The 21731-nt window shown below is 33.7% G+C and overlaps 2 protein-coding genes across 3 annotated transcripts; one reads left to right on the top strand and one right to left on the bottom strand.

Annotated features, from left to right (window-relative positions):
- Positions 1-6417: 6417 nt before the first annotated feature.
- Positions 6418-7539, bottom strand: LOC25479450 (heat shock 22 kDa protein, mitochondrial). Of its 2 annotated transcripts, none has more exons than XM_013588155.3 (2): positions 7109-7539; positions 6418-7017 (listed from the first exon to the last, which is right to left on the bottom strand). In XM_013588155.3, exons 1-2 carry the CDS (start codon positions 7314-7316, stop codon positions 6593-6595), a joined length of 633 nt encoding a protein of 210 aa, XP_013443609.1. In that variant the 5' UTR covers positions 7317-7539; the 3' UTR covers positions 6418-6592. The 2 variants fall into 2 exon arrangements, with proteins under 2 accessions (XP_013443609.1, XP_013443608.1); XM_013588154.3 differs by having other exon boundaries at positions 7112-7535.
- Positions 7540-13693: 6154 nt separating this feature from the next.
- LOC25479449 (conserved oligomeric Golgi complex subunit 7) lies at positions 13694-20046 on the top strand. Its single transcript, XM_013588153.3, has 9 exons — positions 13694-14196; positions 14267-14386; positions 14492-14593; positions 14678-14958; positions 15260-15405; positions 16448-16646; positions 16976-17645; positions 18545-18874; positions 19582-20046. The coding sequence occupies exons 1-9, from the start codon at positions 13822-13824 to the stop codon at positions 19861-19863; spliced, it is 2505 nt and encodes an 834-aa protein (XP_013443607.1). The 5' UTR covers positions 13694-13821; the 3' UTR covers positions 19864-20046.
- The last annotated feature ends 1685 nt before the right edge of the window (positions 20047-21731 follow it).

A 21731-nucleotide genomic window follows, 5' to 3' on the forward strand; every position in this document is an offset into this window, starting at 1 on the left:
TGCTCCAAGACTCAATCCATCCAATATTCTTCCCTGAAATATAATAAATTGCAATTTAAAGTAAACTATCCTAAAAAGGAAATAATACTAATATAAAATTATATAAAATCTAAATAAAACTAAACTAAAAAGCATATTAAAATAGCATATAAATGACTCATCAGCTATGCTGCACAACCACCCCGTTAACACTTGCTTTTACTTGCTTGACTATCTTTCCCATATAGGTAATAGGTCTGATGGTAAGGGGGAAATAGTAGTCCGTGGTATCATCACATACATAGCTAGGAAATTGGGAGTGGGTGAGGACCTAGGGATAAACAAGATTGAGGGAAACAATAGGCTTAACATAGAGACAAGGTGCCTGTGGAAACTGTCTCTATGAACTTCATAAAACCTCGACCCCCCTTGGATTATACACTCAAACTCAACGTGCCTGTTTTGATTATACTTCCTAACCCATCTCGGACTAACACCGAGGTGGAAGAAAATTTGTTGTATGTTGGTGACAACTCGCAGGTACATAAAAAGCACATTGCGAAAGAAGCGAAAGGTTGAAAGGATAAGCACCGAGCAACAAAGGCAAGGTGTTGAACTATCCGGACTCATAAATGATGTCCTAAAGGGCAACCACATCACCGAAGAGAATAATCAAATGTTTCGGAACATGATGCAACACCTCAACCTCCACGGTCCTCACTATGGACCTCAACGAAAAATGTGAGCTTTCCTCTTCCTCTCTTCCTTCCCCTCTTCCCTCTTTCTTTTCCTTCTTCTTCTTCTTCTTCTTCTTCTTCTTTTTCTCTCTCTTCTATTTTTCTTATTTTGAATCATTGAGGACAATGTTTCTCCTAAGTTTGGGGGGAGCCTAATAAAGTGTCTTTAGTCGTAGTGTTTTCAAACTCCCTCAAACTTTATTCCATTGTTTTGTTTTATTGTAAAAGGCATGGTTAAGTAGCTTGTTTTTAATGAAATAAATCATGACATAAAATTTTTATTGTCTCCTCTTAGTTGATCGTTTCTTGTACATGAAAGTAAACTCTTGTGTTTTAAGTTTTCCTGATATACCCACATCTTGTTTTAAAGTGAATAAATTCTCCAATGAGAAATGCACAAGTTGCTTCCCTTGAGTAAATGTATGGATAGGTATTTTAAGAAAATGCATTCTAATATTAGTGGTACGTTGACCTTTAAAAATTTTCAAGAGTAAAAGTAGTATAAGTTAGTATAAGGGAGTCTATAAAAAGCCAAATAGCCAAATTGATTTCAAGGTCGCATCATTGAATCTAGATTGGGGAAGGGGGTAGGCCCTCCGACTTCCTACGTGAAGGTGATGTTATCTTGAGAAACTTTAAAAAGCGTCATTGAATCTAGACTGGGGAAGAGGGTAGGCCCTCCGACTTCCTACGTGAAGATGATGTTTTAAGGGGCACCATTGAATCTAGATTTGGGAAGGAGGTAGGCCCTCCGACTTCCTACGTGAAGGTGTTGTTTCCTTAAATAAAGTATCCAAAAATGTGTAAATGGCAAAGATCAAAAGATCACAAATACTCCCATCTCTCTTATATGAAATGAAGAAAGAATTTTTCTTGTTTGGTTTAGCACTAGGATTAGAATATGTTTCCTCATAATATCTATCTTATACAGGAGCAAGAATAGGGTTGGACTACACACACACACTCACTTGGAACTTGATTGTTGGGTTGAATAAGGTTTACAAGAAATGCTTGAGTTTGTGACTAGTGTACGCTTGAAATTAAAGCCCTTGAGGAGACATGTGTTTTAATTAAATTGTCAAATGATAATATTGTTTTGTGCTACCATGTTTATGCCATTTGCTTGAGGACAAGTAAAGATTCAAGTGTGGGGGAGTTTGATGAGTCATTTATTATCCATTTTTATATGTTATTTAGTTTTGTTTTAACTAGATTTAAGTTTATTTTATATTAGTATTATTTCCTTTTTGAGATAGTTTACTACAAATTGCATTTTATTATATTTCAGGAACGAATATTGGATGGAATGAGTCTTGGAGCAAAAGAAAGTGACTTGGAGCTGATTCGGTACGAAAATACGAAGATTCGGAGACAAAAATATGTCCCCCCAAAATCAGAAGCTTGGCACGGCCCGTGCTAGCATTGGCACGGCCGTGCCACCCTCCAGAGTCACTTTTGCTGCTTTTGCTTAGATTTTAAGCTACTCTATTTTAGCCCGCAGTTTCTTGTGGAACATTCTAGTAATGTAATTGCTTAGATTTTAAGTCGAATGTATGCTATAAATAGAGTAGCTAGCCATCACAAATATTCATCTTTTCTTGGAATTCAAGAAGTGACAATTGTCTTTCTAATAAAAGTTCTTTTCTTTTCCTTTACTTTCTTGTCATTTACTTTTATGCTTTCTCTCTTCTTCTCCATGTCTACGATGAACATGAGTGAGTAGACTTCTCTTTGTCTAGGGATTGTTGGATAAGTCAAAATGACATAATCCTAATCAAGCCAAGCTCTCTAAGCCTTAATCTTATGTAACCCTAATTTCTTATCTAAATTCACCGCTTTAACATGGATCAACCATCATCAAACTGTGGAAACGAAAGTGGAGGGTTTGATAATTGTTTATCCATCATCTCAAATATCAATTCATAAAACGAAAGTGGAGCTTTGATATTCGAACAAGTGAATTTAGACGAGGATTGCAAAGGCAGCGAAATAGTCTTTGCAATCTTTGAGACATATAGTTTCGATCTTCAAGGGAACTAATAATGATCAAGTCAGCGAAATAGGCTTGGTTGTTAGAGGAACCAAAATCTAATAGTAATCAAGTCAGCGAAATAGGCTTGGTTGCTAGAGGAACAAAAGAGAAACTGTCTTGAGAAATTAAGTCTAACATAAAGTTATAAGCTTATAGTTTGGTTTGTGAAGGACTTGTCATTTAGATAAACCAACGATCCCATGGCTCCTTTTATTATATTATCTTTCAATCCTTTGAAAACCCCAAACTTACAACTCGATTCTCCTCTAATCATCATCAAAGGTTAATTGAATTAAACTACTCCTTGTCGGAATGATACTCTTTTATTACTACTTCGATAAGACCGTGCACTTGCGGTTTTATCCTATCAGCTATTCCTTGAAATGCCTCAAGATTAATGGTGATGTTGATACTGGTCCCTTAAATGAAGAAGAGTTGTGGCGTAACTTCAAGTCCAAGAAAGATGCACTCCCTTAAATTTTGAGCTGATTTTTTTGGCAGAGACATCTATAAATATATATGAAGAGCTTGTTAAGGAAGGTATTAATTAAGAAGTGTATCAATAAACATACAGTATACTGAGAATGATCCTCTACTGCCATCAAAGAACTTAGATCAAAGAGTAAAAGTGGAAAATTTATGTCCCATGGCCTCAGCTCAAAGTGTTGCAATTGAGGGATATTTGAATTTTGTATAATTGGATTCATTTGTCTTTCAAGGGCTTTATGTGCTCATTGTAGACTAAAACTTCTAGGCGTTTTTTCCCCTCCTTTTTGCCTGGTGGAAACTAAAGGGTATTGTTCTATAAACAATTATCTTTTTCTTTCAGTTATATGGGACCACATTTTTTTGAGTTGGAAGTTGTTGCTTGTATGCCACGTTTCTAAACTATGGATGTGATCAGGATTATGCAATCTGGATACATCTGTGTGACAGATTCACACATAGTTTGTGATGCTAAATTTCCATATGCTAAATTTCCATTTGCATCGGGCGTACAGTTTTAGAGCAGACTTTTTTTGATTCTTGTAGGATATATAGTATGGTGTATATATCTAGCGGATTGTGTTAGTTGATTAACTTGAAAAATTGTCTCATGTGGAGTTATTCTAAATTCTAAAAAGAGCATGTAGGGTTAGAAGTTTTGTAAATGACTAAGTGAAGTCTATTCTAAAAATAGTTTAAATGAATGATATATTGTTAGAGATTTTTATTATTTTTTGGTAGTATGACAAAAATCCTTTTTGTATATTGTTAGAAATTAGTATTATTTTTACAATTGTATTCAAAATTCTTATAACTAAACCATATCTCGTTGATCCTATTTATATATTTATTTTAACAAATCGTAGATCATATTTCTGTAAAAAAAAAAAATCACACACATATTTTTTGACAAAATCCTTTTTATTATTTCATTCAAAATTGATCTTTTTAGATTTATTTTTTGACATAACTTTTTGGATATTTGGAAGTAAATTAACAACATCACTATATATTTAAGCGCCTACCAATATTTTTTTGTTGTATTGGACTAACCAAGTTATAAGTACAGTACTCCATAATTTCAATACTCGTACCAAGAATCATGAAGCGCAAACATGCTTTGACGGAAGAAAGTGAATCCATTGATATGGTTGTTACTAGTGATAATCATGCTACTAAGGAAATAATGATTGATGCAAGATTCACATCTTTTCTTAAGAAAGATAATTCTTTTCTCACACCATGGAGTTGGGACCCATGATTGACAATAGAGAAATGATATTTGCACAATCAATTTGTGATAACTTTTGTACAACTTTCTCTCTCATACTCACATGATGGTCTTATCATTTCTCTTCATTTTTCTCTCTCCATTGTTTTTGATCAATAAGAAGAGAGAAAAACAAGGTTGTCACTAAAGTTGTCATGGAATGGATGTACAAATATCATTGCTCTTGACAATAATTCTACCAAAGAAAAGGAGTATCTTTCTTTCCATCCGGAATCCTATTTTACTTATGAGGTAATTTTTTCTTTGTTTTTTTTATTATTCCTAAATCACTAAATGTTCAATGATTCTGGTACATACCATTGCCTACCTTCATGATTTGAATTCGCCGCGAAACCTATTTGCTTCAATAATTTGTACGTACCTCTAATATTGTTAGTTAAGTCTTGAAATCTGCCCTAATTCTAGTGAACCCTCGAAACACAACTCATCTAAACTTTTCAAAACCTCTTAAAAATAATCGCCGTCATCATGTAGAGCTGTTGGATTTGGTGTTAGCAAAACATATTCAAAATATATAGATTAATAACATCTTAAGTTTTGATAAGATTTTTAGAATTTTGTAAATTTTATTTTGGCCATATATCATCATTATTTGTGTTGTATGATCAGTTGTTAAAGGATGTTTTGGTAGAGTTACATGAGTTTTTAAAATCGCAAGGAAAAAAACAATCTCACTAATATGTACTAGCTTATCATGTTAATGACAAGAAGACTTTTAAGTTATTTTTTGTTGTTTTCAGATTATTGATCAGAAGTGCTGGAACAATGTCCAAGTAACCGATAATCAATTCTGGCCGTCTACAAGGTAATTTGAAAAATAAATTGGAAAATTAAGGATGATTAATATATTGTACCAAAAAAAAAAAGGATGACTAATCTATAAATTTATTATGTTTTTGATAATGGTTTCATGCATGTACTCCCCAATCGTCAAAGTGAATTCGTAGTTTTGCTAGCGATTGCTTTAGATGTCTAGCCACCACTAACATGATACTTGATCCAAAAGTTCCCTTGAGAGAAAACTAGTTGTGTGACAAAACAAAGTGGGAACCAGCCAGATCGAGAAAATTGAGTGCTCTATGCAGTAAAACTAAAATTAAGATCATTTCCCAAAACATGAAAAGAGTTAGGATAATAATCGCTGTCACTGTTCAACACACTTGGACTATCACTATTATATATCCATAGGAAACGCACCTGAAGACAACTATTTTTCACTACTAGCCATTATGAATTTCCATTGCAAAATTCTAGCATAACACTTGAAAAACACAAACATACATCAACAAAAAGGCACATGAAAAAATAACCATATATACATTAGCCATACAAACAACAGTCAATGAAGTAACAATGACTCAATGTAACTTGCATACACTAACTCACTTTTGATCACTTATCAAAACCATGCTTTAAAGATTGCTGTCAAAAGCATCAGAAACAAGTTTAAGTGCAACAAATTCCTGCAAAACCTGTTTGGCAGAATTAACCCAGTGACGAGGAGCACTCATGTGTGACAAGGAGAGTGTTCCACACAACCAACAAATGAGAATAACTAAATACTTCAGCAATTTGAAGTAAAATCCTACACTAAAAAAATCAAGACGCCAGATTCTAAGATGGTATCAAAATTTATCTAAGATTAATTGTAATCCTCGTAATCAACTTAGAAACAATTTGTCTATAGTCTTTATACTAATATATCAACGAATTTTTATACCTCTAAGACCCAATTGATCCAATTTTGCAATCCCTCAAATTATGACTTAGTCCAACATTTATAAGCTGATATGGTCATGTCACTATAGTAGATATCATCACATGACATTCTTCAGAGAAATATGGTATTAAAGCAAACACAAAATCAGATTTACAAAAAAAAAAAAAAAAAAAAAAAAAAAAAACTCAACTCATTACTTTAAAAACGATTATTACAATGAAAAGCTAAGGTCTCAAAAGCTTTAACATAGCAACATAACTCACCAACAAAACCTAGATCCATCAACTAGTGCAGAACTAACAAAATGTCTTAGTGAAAATAACCAATAAAAGAAAAACCTTGACCTACTACTCGACATTGACATTAATCACATCATTCCTCTCCTCTTCCTTCATCTTAGGCACAACAACCTTAAGCACACCGTTTTTCATCTCAGCTTTAATCTGATCAATCTTGTAAAGCTTCTCAGGCAAATCAATTCTGCTAGAGAATCGACGTGCACCTTCTTCATCTTCCTCACTTTCTTTAGCACCTTCACCTTTAATAGTAAGGGTATTCTGTTCAACAGAGATCTTCACATCTTCCTTACCAAGTCCAGGCATATCCAAACGAAGAAGCAGAGAATCCTCTGTCTCTTTCGCATCCCAGCCGCGTCGAGCTCCACCGGCACCAATCCCACGTGAAGCAGAGAGGAATGGATTGTCCATCAACTGATCCACCATGTTCAGCACCTGGCTCAGACTCCTACTTGGAGAAAACGGATCAAACACGTCTAAAAACATACACAAGAGTTTAGTATTTAGTATTTAGTATTTAGTATTTAACATTGAAATTGATTAATTGAGTGAGAGAGCGATAACAACTACCTGAGAGGAAATCGTCGCGGCGAGTGCGAGGGAAAGAGCGATCGGCACGACGAGAATCGGCAACATTGGAATCATCGGAGCGTTCGTCGTACTGGCGCATGGCGTTGGTGTTGAATGAACGGGAAGCGGAAGAGGCAACAGGACGGAGAGACCTGGAGAGGAGGCCTGAGGAGAAAATTCGCTTGACTGCAACAGAAGAAGCCATTTGAGAGATTGGAAGGAAACGATTCACGATTGTTTGAGAGTAGAGAGAGTGAATAGTGAAAATTCGTTGTGTAGCGATTCGGAGGGGAGAGTGAGTGATATTTGAAGGGAGTGAATGGGAGAAGCTAGAAGGTACTGGAGAAATGACTGGAAGGTTCCAGAGCTCAAATATTGATTCGGTTGTGAAAGATTCTCGAAAGATCTACAGACTTGGGAAGCAAGTCAATTTCTTTTTCTTTTTCTTTTTTTTTAGAATGGATTGGATAGCAAGTTTTTTTTTTTTTTTTTCTTTTTACTAATGGATTGGGTAGCAAGTTAATAAGTGGCTGCTCACGTGGCCATATGTTTTGCCAATGCCTAGTGTGATCTTCCCCCCAAAAAAAAAAAATTGAGCTTATACGTTGGTTTGTGTAAGTTGGGTTTGATCAAAGTTAAAACTTGGTTTAGATGAGGTAATATAACCGCCTATAATATATTGGATAAGTTTGAATAAACCCGTTAATTTTTGGGTTTGGTTGGATTGGATAGTGAGTTATCAATTTTTTTTTCTATTTTAAAATTAAATTATTAATGATGAGTTCTCATAATTTTTCATAAAAATTGCTCTACCTTTGATTGAGGGAGTAAAAATTGTTCTACTTTTTTATTTTCTTAAAAAAAATGTGTAACTTATTTTCACTCGTTTTTTAGCATGATAATATTAAATAAACTACATCATAAAATACTTGCTATAAACTAAAGTTGTATGACATAAAATTGCATTAACATCGAAATAAATTAAAAAGTGTAACATCTTAATTTATAACTCTAGCATGTTTTGATTTTCAATTTCAATATATATGGTGCACTACGTTAGTTTTGAAAATATGACTTGGTTTATCACCAAAACCTTTAGTATTTTCTTTCTTCCCTATGAAAATATAAAATAAAAAATGTTGACATTATTTGATAAATGGTTTTTTGGGTCTGGCAATGGTTTTAACCGTAACCCATTTATTTTTTATGGGTTTTTTATTTTTAGAAACCATATTCATTCAATTACTCCACCCAATCCATTTTTGTTGAGTTTGAACAGATTTTTCAGGTTGACCCAACCCATGTACACCCCTATTTTTTTTTTACAAAAGCTAAATTAACTCATATCATTAATAAGAAAGGGTTCGATACAAAAAGGAGAAAACTCAAAAACATGGTTAGCCCAAGAACTGACTGCCCTAGCTAACAAGTGAGCAACCTGAAGGTGAGAAAAATACAAGAAGGGGAGTTGAATTCTGTTAGCTTTTTATTTATTTTTTCCTACTGAAGTCACTGATCAGAAGTAGATAGAGTTCAGCTTCTAAAAAGATGTTCAGAGAGAGAGAGAGAAGAAAGACACAAAGCAATTATACAGGTTCCTTCCACAAACCGGAAGTAGTCGTGTCCCCCTTGCACTTTCAAGGAGGGTTCACTAAAAATGTAATATCTGATTACAACTGCTCACTGCTAAAACTAGCAAGAGACTTCAAACTACTCAAGCACAGCTGCAAGAAATTTCCTATGCTCAAGAACTAAATCAAGAGACTTCCTATGCTCAAGCACACAAGCAAGAGAGTTCTATTCAAACAGAATTACAAAGAAATATGTTTGAGGTTGAAACTTGATATACAATCAGTGGTGTTCACAATACAAATCAGATACAGACTCTTAAGACTCTAGAATTTCTAAGATATGAAAGTTGTTAAGAAATTCTAAGTGAACTTTTGATGCAGAACAATTTTGACAGAGTTTTGGCACTTGTAAATTGTTGTATGAGTCTTGCCATTCTCTAAGTCTTCACTTCTTTATATAGAGGTTTGAAAGAGACGTTGTGAATTGCCAGCACATCAAAAAGAGTCGTTTGAAGCTTGATCAAATCACCAATGATCTTTTGCCTGATTTGGTTATTGTCCTATGAAGGATCAATTTCAAATCCGTTTAAAGTCTGGAGGAACATCGTTGCAGGCATAGCTGTTATTCTTGTCCTGATGCAGAAACAAACAGAGTAGTGGAGGTAGTGGTTGTACACTTCGTACAATTGTCCTTTTTCAACGCTCTTCAAAGAACAAGCATCCAATGTCTTCAAATCCTTTTGAATTAGTTGTTGCTTCACTCTTCTGGTCTTCTGCAACGCCAGGCGTGATTAAATCTTTTGAACAGCCTTTGAAACTTCAATTCTCTCATCTTCTATGATCTTCAGCTCCTGATGATCTTTAGATGCTTTGACGAAAACTGCTTCTGGTGATGTTGCTTCTGATGAGGTACTTTTGATGAACTTGCTTTTGATGACGTCATCACTTCATGAGCACTTGACTTCAGAACCTCTTTTCTTCAGATGCTTCAAGCTTCCTTCTTGTTGATTCCATTGCTCTAATTTGTTCTTCCAGAACCTATGCTTCAAAGAGACACTAAATTTTTGTCTATGGTCCTGCACACAATATTAGCATATCCAATTGACAATTTTTAATACCTTGTTATCATCAAAACTCTAAAGGGTAATGTTAAACACATTTTGTTCCAACACAATCATATTCGCTTATTGCCGAATAAAATTCACCTCGAAGTTGAAATCTATAGATAGTTGGTCTTTAATAACTGAAAGTAGCATATAAAATTCAGAAACTCCACTACACTAAGACGATAGAGAATTCACAAGATTGCACGAATCCGACTCAAAGATGACACTGTGCCATCATTTGCTGCTAACAAACCTGATTGCCTCCAATACGGCCATTGCCTCTCCTTCCAAGATCGACACTTTCAATCTATCAAAGTAATGTACATACAAAAATACCATTTTACCCTTGACAAAGGCCTTTTCGTAATCCAATATGTATTCAAACAAAGAGAAAGCTCCACATCATGTGATGACCTAATTCACGTGTGTTCTATTTCCCAACATTTTTATCATTAAACCGATTTCTTCATCATTTTAGTACGTCCAAAGCTTAAGTTCAACATCAACAACTCTATCAGCTTCATCTTCATCTGAGGTAAGCTTCCATTTATTTATAATGTTTACCTTTTTTCCATAGATTTGAAACCATGCATGACCTATTGTCACTTTATTTTCTCTTCAACTTCTGCATTTAAGTGGTTGAAACTACATAACCTTGCAATTACAGAGTATTTTCCTTTTTTTTCTTTCGTTGATTTCTTAAAGGTTTCATCTTTGCATTTTAGGTTTTGTTATTGTCATTGGATTTTTATAAAGGATGTTCTTTGCATGAATTGCTTTATTTAACCCTTTTTGTTTTGTTAAAAATAGTTATTTGTATTAAGATGGTATTTGGCTTTTTTGTAAGGTATCGGGTCTGGTTTATTTTCTTTGCATTTGTTGTGTTTTCAAATATGGTGTTTTATGAAAGAAAAAAAAAAGTGTTCTTTATGGTCTTTAAAGAAACCATTATTCCTCCAAGAACATCATCCAAAGGTCTATAGTGGCGTTGAATGAAGATATTTAAATATTACATATGATTTTTTGTTGTTGAAAAGTTTTTACTCATTCATTGTAAACTCTATATTTCAGCTGCGTTATATCTGATTTTGAATATATTTACTACTTTATTAATATGAAAAAACATATTTCATAGTTTATTGTGCTCATGGTTAATTTTATTTAGGGCCCGTTTGGATTAGCTTATTTTATAGCTTATATAAAATAGTTTATGCAAATAAATAAGTTTTTATGTATTATATATAAGTTTTCAAGCTATTTTATGGAAAAACAGGTTATGAAGATACGATTTTCGTTAGCGAGAGCTTATAAATTAAAATAAAAACCTATTTATTTACATAAGCTATTTTTCATAAGCCTAAAATAAGCTCAAACCAAACGGGACCTTATTGTGGTATATATGGTTTCTAATCAGAAGCGGACTTGGATTAACAATATCATTGAGGCACAATTTTTTTTATCAAATGATTAAATAATATTAAATTTAATAAGAATTATATTAAAAATAGTTGTAGCTGTTGAGACAAATCCCTAATTAATTTTAAGGATAACAAACCTTGATAATTAAAGGATTATTGGGCTTTGATTAGTTTCTAGGTATTTAATTTGTGTTCTTGGGTGTTTAACTAAGACAAAAACAAAATATAAATCAAACTAAAAAGCAAGCAATCAAAGAACATTAAGATATATAAACCCATTCAGAGTTCAGAAGGTTGAACATAGTTCAGAAGGTTCAAGATATTTCATAAGGTTGTTCTTATGATTATCAAAAACAAGCCCATAAACACATGAATATTATCAAGACACATTCAAGGTTCACATGACATAAATAAAAGTATAATGACTTAGATTAATCAAGGTTTAAACACATTTATTTGGATAAAAGTGAAAAGGCATATTCAATGTTCATTTAAGACTTATGAACAATTGAAGTACAAAACATTAGGAATATTTCTCTAAGAATATCATCCTAGATGTTATACACACTACACTTCATTGATGTATTACTATTAGGATCTGATTACATCAAATAGAAGTCTTACAAATCATCCTAAGTGAAACAAAGGAACATTATGAAGTTCAGAAAGTTCGTTTCCAGCACATGCTTTAATATGATTGAACAGTACAGTAAGTGAAAAGCTAAAGCAAAAATGCTAACTCGAGTCTCATTCAATTAGAACTAGACACGTATGGGAGTTGGTACAGTAAAAGACCAGCAAAATTCCCTAAAGCATAGACATGAAGTGACAATTCCACTTTCCTCTCTCCTGCACAAGTTTCAAGACAGATCTGCAAAGGTATGGGTCTAGGAACTTTATGTGGCCTAATTCACGTGTGTTCTATTTCCCAACATTTCTATCACTAAACCACCTTCTTCATCATTTTAGTACTTCCAAAGGTTAACTTTAACATCAACAACTCTTTCGGCTTCATCTTCATCTGAGGTATGCTTCCATTTATTTCTAATATTTACCTTTTTTCTTCCATAAATTTGAAACCATGCATGACCTATTGTCACTTTATTTTCTCTTCAACTTATGCATTTAAGTGGTTGAAACCACATAACCTTGCATTTGCAGAGTATTTTCCTTTTTTCCTTTGGTTGATTTCTTAAAAGTTTCATCTTTGCATTTTAGGTTTTGTTATTCTCATTGGATTTTTATAAAGGATGTTCTCATGAATTGTTTTATTTAACCTTTTTTGTTTTGTTAAAAAGATGTTCTTTGTATTAAGATGGTATTTGACTTTTTTGTAAGGTGTTGGGTCTTTTTTTTTTTTTTCCTTTCCATTTGTTGTATTTTAATATATAGAATTTATAAATAAATAAAAATTGTTTTTTATGATCTTTAAGAAACCATTATTTCTCAAAGAACATCATCCAAAGGTCTTTTGTGGCTCTGAATGAAGATATGTAAATATTACATATGATTATGTCTTGTTGAAAAGTTTTTACTTATTCAGTTCAAATAATCGTATTTCACTTGTGTTAAATCTGATTTTGAAGATATTTAAACTTTACATATGATTTTTCATGTTAAGATGGTATGCCTCTATTTTGACGACTTTCTATGATTGATATCATATTGCATGTTATATATATCTATTCCTATGTTTTTTAAACATAAGAATAGTACAAATACTACTTTAGTAATATGAAGAAAAAAACATATTCCATAGTTTATTGTGTTCATGGTTAATCTTATTAATTGTGGTATATATGATTTTCAATGCTAAGAGATTACGACTATGTTAAAGATCTCAAAAGGATATGAATATTTGGAAAATAGAATTTAGACTGCTCGTTTCTTCAATTGTGACCGACAACGATAGGAATCAACATACGGAGCTCATTATTGACGATGTAAAGTTTAGTGATATTCGTAAAGAGTTTTTGACAATCAATATTTTTTTTAAGGAACGATAAATTTTTGTTTGTTTGTTTGTTTTATAACTTGGATTTAACCCTATTTTTTGTTTATTAATATTTAAGGTGATCGAATTCATTACTTAAAAAAAAAAATGCTGATCAAATTCATTTTAGATTGACCAACTTTTACATGTCTAAATTCGCCTAGAGACCTATTTAAAAATGTAAATTAGGTCAAGAAACTATTTATTCAGGGTGATCGAGTTCTAATTAAAAAAAATATACAACTTTTTTTTAGTTTAAAGACCTATTTAAAAATTATCAAATACTCCAGACTTATTAACACAAAAACTAATACTAATAAATTTAGAACAAACAATGATATTTGAACAACCACTTAGTACAACTTTCATGACAACCTTCTTTTTCTTTATTCTTATCGGTGAAAAACAAACAAACAATAGAGAGAAAAGAATGAATGAGAGAGAAAAATGATATAATATAAGTATGAGAAAATTATCTAAAAATTGTCAAATATCATATCTACACACCTCCTCTTTCATATGTAAATGTTAAAGTTAAACTGAGAGAGATCTTCCTTCCTTGCCTTGTTGATGGATCTAGCATTGATCTCATGATCTGTGAATGTGAAGAGTGAAGACAAAGATGATGGTGGATTTGAGTCCATTCTCGAACGAGAATTTCGACCCAAAGAAATGGATCAACTCAGCGTGTCAGAGTCGACACCCAGAAGAGTCCTTAGACAAACATCTGGTCGATTTAGAGATGAAACTCCAGATGGTTTCCGAGGAAATCGCCGCTTCTCTTGAAGAACAAAGCGCCGCCGCACTCCTCCGTGTCCCTCGCGCCACTCGTGATGTCATCCGTCTCCGTGATGACGCCGTTTCTCTCCGTTCTGCTGTCTCCGCCATCCTCCAAAAACTCAAGAAGGCGGAGGGATCTTCGTCTGAGTCTATATCGGCACTCGCTAAGGTCGATGTAGTCAAGCAGAGGATGGAAGCTGCATATGAAACTTTGCAGGTAGAGATACTGAATTTGAAATTTGAAATATGATATAGTTCGTTCAGATTTTTATATAATGTGGCCACAGGATGCTGCTGGATTAACTCAATTGAGTTCGACGGTGGAAGATGTATTTGCCAGTGGTGATCTCCCTCGTGCCGCTGAAACTTTGGCTAATATGAGGCATTGCTTGTCTGCTGTTGGGGAGGTACTAATTTTCCCCTTTTGGTTATGGAAAATATCGAGTTTCGGTACATTTACTTGATGTAATAAATAACGTTTCTTTTTGCCTTTGCATGTTCTATGTATTTAGGTTGCTGAATTTGCCAACATAAGAAAGCAGCTTCAAGTCTTGGAGGATAGGCTAGACACAATGGTGCAGCCTCGTCTTACCGATGCATTATCCAATCGCAAGGTTATGTGTACTTTTGACACCATGGACTTACATCCTATGATTTGAATTTAATTTGTCTGAGATCTTGTTCTTGTTGTTGTTTAGGTTGATGCTGCTCAAGATTTGCGTGGAATTCTCATTAGAATTGGAAGGTTTAAGTCTCTCGAATCACAATATTCAAAGGTACATCTAAAACCAATAAAGCAGCTTTGGGAAGACTTTGAATCAAGAGAACGGGCTAATAAGTCTGCAAATGAGAAGAATGAAATGGAGAGGACTTCAAGTGGTGGTGGTTTTCAGTCAATTCCACCTGCATTGTCATTCTCCAATTGGTTACCAAGCTTTTATGATGAGCTACTACTTTATCTTGAACAAGAATGGAAATGGTACAATTATCCGTGTTTTCTTCTATTGTTTTTACCGTTGAACAAATGATTGATTAAAGCACCACCGATACTATATTTTGATTGTCCATGTCAGATGTCAACATTTGCTAGTTAAATTGCAAGTTTCTTATCCATCCAAAAATGGTTTGCCTGACCAGTGATTCTGTACTCAAAACTTGGTGCTAGTGGATTTTAATATTCTATGTCCACCTACTAAAAAAAATAAGCTAGCACAAAATGATATTGACTAAATATGCATATTCAAGTAGTGTAATAAAAACATTTGAATTGTTGTTTGCAGGTGTATGGTTGCTTTTCCTGAAGATTATAAAACTCTTGTGCCGAGGTTGCTAAGTGAGACTATGATGGCTATAGGTGCAAGTTTCATATCTCATATCAACCTTGCCATTGGAGATGCTGTTCCAGAAACAAAAGCACTGGCTAAAGGTAGTTCGTGAATCTTTTACATGTTTTTTTTTTTGTCAGAGAAAATCTTAGCTAATATGTATGTATTCACTATTCAGTAACTGTTATCCGCATTGATTTTTTGAAGTAATAATTGAGAGGATAATTGGGTCGGGCAAGTCCGGCTGTGGAGCATAGGGTTCCTTTCCTAGTAGATTTATCATTTTGTCATTTTGTTTTCTTCTGTATTGTTCAGTACCATTTTGAAAGGATCTCTTCTCCAATTTATGGTTATCTTATCATTTCAGTTTCTTGGTATACTCTGTACAAAATTTTATCTTCTGGTTGAGTGATCTAGGCTCTGTTTGGTAAAAAGTTGTGGATGGTAGATAAGCTAGTTGATGGCGAATAAGATTGTATCGAATAAGCTTGCTGATAATTGATAGTGAATAAGCTAGCAGATTGGATTTGAAGTGTTTGGTAAAATTAACGGTTGAACTAATTGATAAATCTACAATGACATAAAATATATTTTTAATTAATAATTAAAAAAAAATCAAACAAGATAATGATGGTAAAAATGAGAGAAAATGTGAGCTATAAGCTATATATGCTCAAACGCTACTTGAGGTAACATCTCAATAAATCCTATAAGCTGGTGAAATAATACTTTCAGCTGATCAGAGAAAATCGTTACCAAACAGTCTATCTCTGATCGTACGAGCTTATCTATAAGTTATCCTAAGCTAGTGGTTTGACCTTGCCAAACAGAGCCTCAGTATGTCAGAAACCCAAGAATCATTTTCCAGTTCAAATTTTCGGTAACTATCCATCCATTCATTGGTTCTTCTAACACCTGTCTCACTGGACCATGATATTTGTACATTTCATTCCCTTTTTTTTTTTCTCTCCAATTGACCATCTGAGTTTAATCTATAATAGAGAGTAATGTAAGTTGAAAAATTGATAATTTAGCTTATATCTTTCATTTAGCAAAAAGTGTAAGATAATTGCCATTGTTAACCACATTATGCGGTGTTAACCCTATAAATCAATTGATATTTTAGCTCATGAATCTTCGTAGGTTTATCAGATATTTTATCTGGGGACATGCAAAAGGGTATTAAGCTTCAGACAAAGCACCTGGAGGCCTTGATTGATTTACACAGTATCACGGGGACCTTTGCAAGGAATATTCAGCACTTATTTTCTGGTTCTGATGTACAAATTTTAATGGATGTGCTGAAAGCTGTGTACTTGCCATATGAATCGTTTAAACAGAGGTAAAAACTTATTTTCATTTGAAACATAATTGAAATTGTTTGATGAATCAAGTCTGTCTGCTCATTCCCTTTGACATATGGCCTCAATATTGTGGAAAAATGGACGGGTCTATGGAAATGCATTTTAACCTCATATCTCACAGTTTTCTTTCTAAAAATTAGAAGAATAAAATAAGAGAAATATTAACATAAATGTTGATCAACAATGATCTTATGTTGTCGAGACTTGAGATGCCTGGACAATTTTCTCATATATAAGCATTTATTATACCCTTTTCTAATTCGTAGAAACATCTTCTGTTTTACTATCTTTTTTGGAATATCTATAGGTATGGACAAATGGAGCGTGCCATCCTTTCCTCTGAGATTGCAGGAATAGATTTAAGAGGAGCTGTAATTCGAGGGGTAGGAGCCCAAGGAGTTGAACTCAGTGAAACCGTTCGTAGGATGGAGGAGTCTATTGCTCAAGTTATTATACTTCTTGAAGCATCTTCCGAGAGATGCATCAGCTTCACTGGAGGTTCTGAGGCGGATGAGCTGATTCTTGCCCTGGATGACATAATGTTAAAATACATTTCCACTCTACAAGAAACTCTGAAGTCACTAAGAACTGTCTGTGGTGTGGATTATGGTGGCGATGGTACTGGAAAGAAAGAGGCAGAGAAGAAAGATGGAAGCCAAAATGCACGGAGAGTTGATTTGATCTCAAATGAGGAGGAATGGTCCATGGTTCAAGGGGCACTGCAGATCCTTACAGTTGCAGATAGTTTAACAAGCAGATCTTCTGTCTTTGAAGCATCTTTAAGAGCTACTCTTGCTAGACTAAGCACAACTTTATCTTTTTCAGCATTTGGTTCAAGACTAGATGAAAACCAGACTATAAATGGTAATGACAATGCGGAGCCATCTTTAGGTGGAAGGGCTGCCTTAGACATGGCAACACTACGGCTGGTTGATGTGCCTGAGAAAGCCAGGAAACTCTTCAGCCTTTTGAATCAGGTATATGTAAGATTAGGTTTATCGCAGTCTCATTTTTATTTCTTCGGTTTAGAAATTCATAGAAGGGATAGTGGATTATTCTTAATATTTGGATTGAGAAGAGCCTTGAAAATATGATGTTTATTATTCACATTGATAGATATTACTACCTCCGTCCCTAAATATAGTAACCCCTTGCCTAAATCACAGGAATTAAGAAAGTAGGTGGTGGTATTAAATTTATTTGATAATTGATATTGTTTTACAAATTTATCCTTCAAGAGAGAGAACTAGATTATGTTCCCCTCATAGTATTTATTGTTGATCGTAGAAAAAATTGTAAAATAAATAGGGGTATGCTGGTAAAAAAAAATATTGCAGTTGAAAATTCAAAGAGTGTCGTATAAAAAGCGACAAGAAAATTTCTGAAGAGGGTCTTACATGTAGGGACGACGGTCGTATAATTTAAGAAAACAAATAAGCAAGACTTCTATGAAACTGTTTTCTCTGCTTCAGACTCTAATCTGCCTCCTCTTGTTCCCTCCTTGAATAGGAGGTGAAAAAGCATTTATTCTTTTATTTCATTTAAATAGAACTAAATGTTAAGAGCATGAAATAAATGGGGAAAAAATGACATTTTCTTTCATCGAGTACTTGGTTGTAATCTGCATATGGTTAATGCAAAGTTAAGCCACAGCTAAAAGTTTATGCTCATGATTTTCAAGCTTAATTGACCATCCTTTTCTCAACCAAAACAATGAATGTCATTTATTTCGCAAATCATTGCTTTCTAAGACGAAAAGGCTGCCTTGGTGTTCCTTTTGCTACGTGCTGACACTTGTTTCTATCTATTCAGATATATTTTTTGTTTTTATGTTTTCCGGCATTACATAAATATATTTTTTATTATTTATTTGCAGTCTAAAGATCCTCGTTTTCATGCACTTCCCCTTGCATCGCAAAGAGTTGCAGCATTTGCCGACACTGTTAATGAACTTGTATATGATGTCCTCATATCTAAAGTACGGCAACGACTCAGCGATGTGTCCCGTTTGCCAATATGGTCATCAGTTGAGGAACAGGGTGCTTTTCATCTCCCTACCTTCAGTGCATATCCACAGTCCTATGTGACTAGTGTTGGTGAGTATCTTCTTACTTTACCCCAACAATTGGAGCCCCTTGCTGAGGGAATATCTAGCAGTGAAGCCAATGATGAAGCGCAGTTCTTTGCAACAGAATGGATGTTCAAGGTATAACTAAAGACTTCGAGAAAGATTGGTAGTTAGGAAGAGTACATTTTCTCTTTTGTCTGAAATAGTGTGAATCAAGCTTCATTTTCTGCTGCAATTTAATCTGCATGCTTCAGCATAAAGCTAATATTTATGACCCAATATCAACTTAATTTCTACTGAGATATATGTGTCTGAGATCAATATTTGGCCTACATGATACTCAGCTAGCTTAGAATAAACAATTTTCCTTTTCTAACACAGTAGTAAAGTTTCCTCAAAAGTTAAGAAGACAGGGCTAAGTTTCTTAGTTTCCAAAAGTTGAATAAGATACTACATCCATTCATTTTTAGTTACCATTTTAGGTTGAAAAAACTAACAAGTTTTGTTACTATTGATGGAATTACTTGTTTTTTCGTAGAATCAACTATTTATAATCTAATTCCATCTATTCCTCTCTTTGTAATAAATATTTAAGAGTATTATTGACAAAACAGTAATTAATGTTGCATAACTTTGAAAATGACAAGTAAATAGGAACAATTTTTTTTTACAAAAGTGACAAGAGGATCAGAGGGAGTAATTTATTGGGGCTTGTTCGTGAAAAATGAATTATTCAAAATCATTCAAACTGTCATATGCTACTTAGACCATGAATTTCTTTTCTTTCTGCACATACGGAGTAGTGAATATGACTCACATTTAATGCTGATTGTATTAAATTTCAGGTTGCAGAGGGTGCAACAGCACTTTACATAGAACAGTTGCGTGGGATTCAGTATATTACAGATCGCGGTGCACAGCAGCTATCAGTTGATATTGATTATCTTAGTAATGTTCTTTCCGCTCTGTCAATGCCCATCCCTGCAGTTCTGGCTACATTTCACAGTTGCCTTTCTACCTCAAGAGACCAGCTAAAAGATCTTTTGAAGACAGATTCTGCAAACCAACTAGATCTGCCAACAGCAAACCTTGTATGTAAGATGCGGCAGCTGAATTTAGATTCATGATCGAGCACTTCCAGCATCTCCCCTCTTTTACAGATATGTTTTTATCTTGTGGAGAACATTCTTTTACATCGGCAATACTTACTGATTGAACATTTTTTGTTTTTGTTGAATATAACTTCTTTCATATAGATTTATGACTCGTTATTACGCATATAATGTATATCACTACATTGTTCTTTTTTCCCCTCCCTCTACCACACTTGTGTGCTAGGCCAATCTAGGAAGCTGCAACCTAAGTGTGAAAGAATCGTCCAAGTATCTTATCGTTGTTTAAAGAAAAAATCAGTAGACGTCTAATTTTGTTTTAACCTCAAAGAAATACACCTCTCCTATCTTCCAGCACAAAAATTTTGTTAAGTGTTAGGTAATTTTAAAAATAACTTTTAAAAAGAAAATTCCATGGATATTTATATACATCCGTGGATACGTAAAAATTTGGGATTACCTGCTTAATGAATATCCAATGGGACTAGCATGAATATCATGGTATATCTTTTCTCAGAATCCACCGCACAATCATACTCACTTCTCTAATCTATAACATGGTAGGTTCAGTTCTTCAAGTTTCTTTTTTTTAAAGTCTAATGATAAAAAATTCACACATTGAAAAGTGGAGCATTGCTAGTTCAAACCAACACTCCAACATATTGAATGTCAGTCTTCACCATCTAAATGTACTTATTTATTTCTTCTACTTTTACCCAATCATCTGACATTTATTGTTCTAAAAACACCAATTCTTCTCTATTTAAAGTTTGATCTAGCTTGACCTAACGTAGGCGAGGTCGTAGAACCTATCAATCGATCTGAACTTTTCCCATCCCTACATACAAGTAAACCCAAGTCTATCTCATATGATTGTAGATGTTGTCTCATTACCGTCATCAATAGATCATTGGGAAAATTGCGCAAACCTCTCATGACGTCACTTTAAACAACACATACACACTTCTAGTTTTGTAATCGACATTAACCTACCCGAAATTCTCATAAACTTGTAAGAACCTCCTTTTCTACTCTGTTAAAACTAAACTTTTTATAAAAATAAAATAAAATAAAATAATTGGATAAGTAAAACATCTTTTATATTTATAAAGATATATTTGTTTGTTGCTGTGGAATTAAGCTTTGGAGTTGCAAGAATGAAATGTCATAACATCAGCATAAAGTAACAACTGAAGTCAGAACAATGAACAAAGCAAATTTGAAATAATGGATCCCTTGTAGCATGGCTGCATCTGCGATTGGATGTTCATGAGAAAGAAGCATTTTCATTTTTTATATTTTTAACAAAAGATGGTCGGAGTTAATGGAATATATTCACATAAACCTCGGAGAAGATTAGTGTAAATTTTCCCTATCTTTTGTTGTATTTTATTTTATTTTATTGAAGAACCCTATCTTATACGTAGCAAACAGTGTCATTTTTTTTTTTGACAAGGAACAGTGTGATTCTTAATTGTTCCAACAAGACCGAATCCTCTTCCAAAACATCGCCGTGTTCGGTTAGAAACTCTTGAACGAAGATCTTAACCAATTCACCATAAACGTGACAATTTTCTACAATCCACTTGAAAATAGTAGTATCAATGTAAATACATTACTATTAATTTATAGGTTTAAATATGCAATCCGTCCATGTAATTTGGATATATTTGGATATTTAAGCCTAATTTATAAACATATTTCAATTAACTAACTAATCAAGTCTGCCCTCGCACATCTTTCAAAAAAATAAAATTCTGCCCTCGCACATTTTTTTTAAGACAGTTAGAAAAGAAGATCATCCTTTCAGTTTCACAACAATGGATTTTTTTTTTTTTTTTGGAGTTGGAATTTAAACCCCAAACCTTTCATATATTATGCAT

Source organism: Medicago truncatula, chromosome 4 (genome assembly GCF_003473485.1).
Source record: "Medicago truncatula cultivar Jemalong A17 chromosome 4, MtrunA17r5.0-ANR, whole genome shotgun sequence".
Taxonomy (NCBI): Eukaryota; Viridiplantae; Streptophyta; class Magnoliopsida; order Fabales; family Fabaceae; genus Medicago; species Medicago truncatula.